At 41.8% G+C, this 5,868-nt stretch overlaps 1 protein-coding gene across 1 annotated transcript; it reads right to left on the bottom strand.

Annotated features, from left to right (window-relative positions):
- Positions 1-799: 799 nt before the first annotated feature.
- LOC125776138 (uncharacterized) lies at positions 800-1,399 on the bottom strand. The gene has a single exon (XM_049447020.1). The coding sequence runs from the start codon at positions 1,397-1,399 to the stop codon at positions 800-802; it is 600 nt and encodes a 199-aa protein (XP_049302977.1).
- Positions 1,400-5,868: the final 4,469 nt, after the last annotated feature.

The raw sequence follows: 5,868 nt of genomic DNA, 5'->3' as shown, positions 1-5,868 counted from the left end.
ATTTTAGAAAAGATTGTCTTACCTGCTAAAACCGTTGAGAAATCTTGCAGAAATGGTAGCGGATAGCGTTTAATGCCCTATAGTCGCCGCAGGGTCTCCATGATCCGTCAGCTTTCCGAACGAGGTGGAGCGGACTCGCCCAGCTGCTTTTTGAAGGGCGACAAATGCCGAGGTTGATTAGTAATTCGAACTCGGCGCGTGCAGCGGCGAGCTTCTCCGGTGATAGACGTCGTGGCCTGGCAGAAACAGGTTGACCGGTGGTAGTGATTTGATGAACTATGGAAGCGTCTGTTCGACTGCCTGGCGCTGGTGGACACGTGAGTTCTAAAAATTCCTTCAGAATACCTGAAAATTTTTGCGAAGCGTTGATTGTTGAGATTCTCGAAAATTGGCCTTGCGTTACTATACGCAGTGATTTAAGCGATGTTGTGCGATCGATAAGACGCTGGCCTTGCAAATCGACAATCAAGCCATAGTACCCAAGAAAATCGGCACCAAGAATGGCTTGCGATACGTCAGCGACAATAAAATTCATTCCTCTGGATTCCCTCCGCAGGTTAAGATTAAGTTTAAGCATGACTTCACCGTAACTGGATACGGTGGAGCCATTCGCGGCAAACAGGAGTGTTGACGATGGGTGAGCATGAGCTAATTTTGTTGACTTAGGTATGACAGAGACATCTGCACCTGAGTCTATGAGAAATTTCATTTTTGCTGATGTATCGTAGATGCAGAGTCGATAGCTCCTTTGTATATCAGGGTATTTGCCGAGCCCTGATACTGGATTAGCTCCGCCCACCTACTCGACATTTTGAGGCGGCGACTGTGTGAATGTACACGGCTGTCGACGTTTTGTGGCATTTGCCCCAAATTTCGTATGGTACCAGCACAAGCACGGTACATTGAGCGTTCCTCTTCTGCTGCGTGAGGCACTTGAAGATCTAGAGCGCTGTTGTGTGCGGCTGTTGCGCATGAATTGATTGACTTGCTTTGTTAAAGCGGAGACTTCAGCTCGAAGATTCGACCACTCATCTGGAAACGACGGTTCGGTGCTAACCTCGCAAATCTGGTTACCAACTTTCATCTCTAAGCATTCTGAGATGGAATCCGCGATTTTTATCTTCTCACCGATAGGAGCGTTTGTCGCGATAATGGCCGCCTGGGCGTACGGCGGTAAACGACTAACCCACAGATCGTGCAGAATGCTCTCGCTGAGTGCGGGTCCAGCAGTGCGCCGCATCTCGTGGTACAACTCGCTGGGTCTACGATCGCCCAGCGGTAGCTCCTTTAAAACCCATTGGACGCGGCGCTGCTGGTTTTCGGTGAAAATATCAATAATTTTCCACCGAATATACCCGTATTTATCCGTAAGAGGCGTGTCGTCGATAATAGTGCGCATTTCAATTAGTTTTGCCGGAGGTACACTTGATAACACAATGTTAAATTTCACTGAATCTTCAAAAACTCGCGAGGATTCAAACCAGAAACCTAGCGAATAATAAATATAGTTTAAAAAAACTAAAAAACACGCTTTTAAAGCATATCAAACTAAAAAGTGAAAAATAATTCTTTGTATAAACTAACAATAATAATGAAGGATTGCATTATTGTGAGAAAAGCGTGGCATGCTCGATATATGAAAAATATGTCACAAAGCAGCCCACGCTTTTCTCACAATAAGGAAATCCTTCATTATTATTGTTAGTTTATACAAAGAATTATTTTTCACTTTTTAGTTTGATATGCTTTAAAAGCGTGTTTTTTAGTTTTTTTTAAACTATATTTATTTTTAATTTTTTAGTTTGATGTGAGAAACCTCAAAATTTGTTAAAATATGAACTATGACATGAAGTATTGGTTAAGTAAATCGATACTTTGGCAGCATTTAATATCTACTCGTAACATTTCATTGGCTAATTGTTACATTATTTGCGACCAAGTTCTATTGACGACTTTACGAATTATTACTTATAATCGAATCATTTCTTCTAAAGCTTCACTGTTACATGGGGTTTTACCTGTCAACTTTGAACAGTCCAGTTCTTCAATTCGAATACAGTCCAAAGATCTACAACGACTATGTGCTACATAAGCTTGTTCAGCAGCAAACAGTCGAGAGACCAGATAAATTACTGCATGTTCTACTGTACAACCTTGCATCTTATAAACGGTCGACGCTCAAATCAGTATGCTATTTAAATGTCACTAAAACTAGTTTTATATAGATTTTGCATACTTTTAAGCGCATCTTTTTGGTGAGCTGCTTAAACTTACTATTGCCTTCCTACAGTGTCGCTCAAATATTCCACGTTTCAGTACCACTTAAAAAAGTTACAAACATACATACATACATACATACATACATACAAGTGAAGCTAATAAAAGCGTATTAAAAAAGGAGTTTTCTACTACAGTTGCTTCTCGCAGGCATTTTGAAAACTAGTATCTGAATTTTTTTTTTACTACAAAAATTTTATTATAAGTATTAATTTTTTTATTACCTAAAAGTCACATGTTTTGCATTATTTGATATTATTTCTTCTGGTGCGCGGTTATACTTATATATGTACATATGTAAGTATATGTATTTTTATAAAGTATACTTTCTTTATATTTCAGTATATACATATGCTACTCAAATGTCGCCAAAACTAGTTTTATAAAGATGTTGCATATTTTTGGTGAGCTGCTTAAACTTACTGTCGCCTTCCTACAGTGTCTCTCAAATATTCTACGTTTCAGTACCACTTAAAAAAGTTACAAGCATACATACATACATACATACATACGCCTTCCTATAGTGTCGCTCAAATATTCTACGTTTCAGTACCACTTAAAAAAGTTACATACATACATACATACATACAAGTGAAGCTAATAAAAGCGTATTAAAAATATGCCTCGATGTTATCCTCTGACATCGAGGGCAGCGGAAGTCTGGGCGAAACGTTTTGGGTTGAAATATCCTCGACACCGCTGCTTCCACCTGAAACGGCCATGCTATCATTCATCATGACACTGGAATCCGGGAAATGATCTAAGCTGCACTGTTCACGCCTTTGCACGTGCACGTGATGAAAAAGGAAGATGGCACAGGATCGCGATCGCATTGAGCACTGGAGTACTGGATGAACACCGGATTAATCTGGGCGCTGAATTACCTCTGGTGCTAGATCACGTCGGGGTCACCAATTAAAGGCTTTTACAATGTAGTGGTCCTTATTCGTTGACGGGTTTTTATAGAAGAAGGCATAAACTCAAAGTTGCAGTGTTTGATGCCTTGCCTTTTCAAAAACGAATGTAAGTGTAAAGCGACGATACGATTAAAGGCAACATCAGGATAGCATACGGTTGCATTTTAAAGTAATAGATCATGGTGTTGCCACATATATAAAAGAAAGTCGTGTTAGTTACACTATTTATAACTCAGGAGCGGCTGTCCCGATTTGGCTGAAAATTGGTAAAGAGGTAGCTTAGAACCAGGGGACGTTGAACAAAAATTATATTTCGAATCATAAGCATTTGTGCAAAATTTATGTCTGTAAGAATCATTTAAATATTTTTTAATTAAAAATTATTAAAAATAGTTAATAACAACACATGCCTACTGTAATATACAGCATGTTTTTTGTTTATAGTGAGGGGGTGAAAAATGTCTTCCGCATTATTGGTGCTATCGTCACAGCAGCGGTATGTGCCACTTGCAGGTCACTAAAGCCCAGACGAAACCGTTGCCGTTCCCATTGTTTACAGTGGTAGCGTTACTCCCTGATCGTAACTATATAGCGGCGGTTGAGCTGCTATCTTCTAGCCAGGCACCTCTCTCTTTCGTTTTGTATTTGCTCGCTTATAATGATTATTTCGTAGTCGTTCTCCATCACCATTTTCGAGAGTAGTACGTCAGTGGCCTTGCATCTATGCATGTTGGCTTGTAGTATCTTCATTTGCTTCGGTAGTTCCTAATTAGCCTCTTTGCAAAGGCAGCATGAAGGAGGCTTTGTGCACTCTTTCAATTTGTGACCTGGTTGGCCGCATTTTATGCCAGCATCTTGCCCTCTTCTATCTAGCCCTTTACAATCCCATGTTAAGTGCCCTGGTCCAAAACAGCGGAAGCACCTTTTGGGGGTTTCTTTTAACCGCAGCCTACAATTAACCCAGACAATTTTGATGAGTGCCTGTCGCATCAGTGTATCAGCGCTATCCTGGTCCAGCATTATATATGCCCTTACTTGCTCTCTTGTGTTAGGAGCTTTTAAATTAATCGATAAGTCTTCAGCGGGGTCCTGTAGCGCTTCTTTGACAGCCCCTGCTACTAACTCTTTCGTTGTGAGCGAGTCGAGGTCTCTGCCACAGTTGCGGTTTCTTTAACAGTAGTCTTAAGTGCCTCACATAAGCTGGCTTTTGTAGATTATCCCTTCTCCAGCTCTAATAATAGGGCCCCGGTTCTTGTTTTGCGGATTCCTTTGGTCTTTACCTCTGCTTAAGATCTCCCTTGCTACGGGTATTCTTGAGAACTTTGGTGTAGCTATTTCCTTCTGCTGGTTTTATTATCATGACCTCTGTTTGTCGTTTAGGCTTGTTATTTGACTTCTGTCTTGCAGCCATATTCCTGACTTGTTGCCTTTCTTTTGCATTTTTAGGCGCTTCCTCCACCGTTCCTTTGTTTGCGTGGGTCTTTCTGGATTTTTTAGGCAAAACTTTTTGCCGTGTCGTGGTCGCGCTGTTTATCGCGGCTTCACAGGGCTTGTCGTACGCCGCTTCGAGGTTACTGACTGGGGGGTCGTGATGTGCTCACCTTTTTTTCGTTTTCTGCAGTGGGCCAGTTTTGCGGTAGCTCTCAATGACGTCGGAGCTCATCTAGCTGTGCCGTCCCGTTCCTGACGTCCATGCTGACGTTCTTTTGTTTTGCTATCGCCAACTTTATTTTTTGCACTATACTCTTGCACTTTTCTAGGGATTCCTCTTCTGCTCGTCTCATTTGGGTAATGTACTCTTGTTTCGGCGAGCTCTGAGTTCCTTCTTTAGCTGGGGTGCTTTTCCTTTCTCCTTGTTTTGCCGGTGCTGCTGGTGTGACCGGAGTCTCCCTTGAGGCTGTCTTTTCTCCAGTTTTGTCTAGCTGTTTTGAAGTGGCGATGAATATGGGGGATCTAAGTACCCTACTGCTTTCCCGTATTCTCCTTCTTGACCATTTTTGTTTTGTTGTTCTTTCTGTTAAATTTTTGGTGTTTTTGCGGTGTATGGTTTTAACGAAACGGAGGTGAGAGCAGTCTTAGCCTACCAGCCATTTCGTTAAGCTCTCCCCAGCCCAATGTAAATCTGATCCGTGTCGATTTTCCAGTATACCATAATCAGAATTTTACTGACCTCAATTCTGATGGGCTGTTGTCCAGGGGTTTTCGTCGACTTCTGTTCCCTCGTCGCTTTGTTGCCTCCTTCTTTTGGGTAGGTTCTCCCTCCGTGCAACCCCGGTGGGGGTTGTGAACGCTTATTTAAAGGCGGTATCTATCTTCTCGCTTCTTCGCGGGAGATTCATTGAGCGCGTTAGGCGTTTTGAGTCAAGCCCTCCTCTCCTGAAGCTCATGGTCGGGAGTAGTAGTAATACCTGCAATTTGGGTATACATGGATTATACAAATTGATGCTACCGAACAAGGCAGTTTTTTAGGACGCCCCATGTGGAACTGGTAAGACGTTTTTAATATCACCACAGAAAATCGCATTGACAATTGCATCGCCAAGGAATTGCGGCTACTCTGCTAGATTATAGGCGAAAGAGGCACAAGCATTCGTAATTACCCAAACGCAACATCTAATAAAAAAAATAGCGGAATAGCTTCAGTGTTGACAAAAAGTTCAATTTTTTGTTGTTG

This window comes from Bactrocera dorsalis, chromosome 2 (genome assembly GCF_023373825.1).
Source record: "Bactrocera dorsalis isolate Fly_Bdor chromosome 2, ASM2337382v1, whole genome shotgun sequence".
Lineage (NCBI taxonomy): Eukaryota > Metazoa > Arthropoda > Insecta > Diptera > Tephritidae > Bactrocera > Bactrocera dorsalis.
Note: the sequence above shows the minus strand (reverse complement) of the source record. Positions and strands in the feature narration are given on the sequence as shown.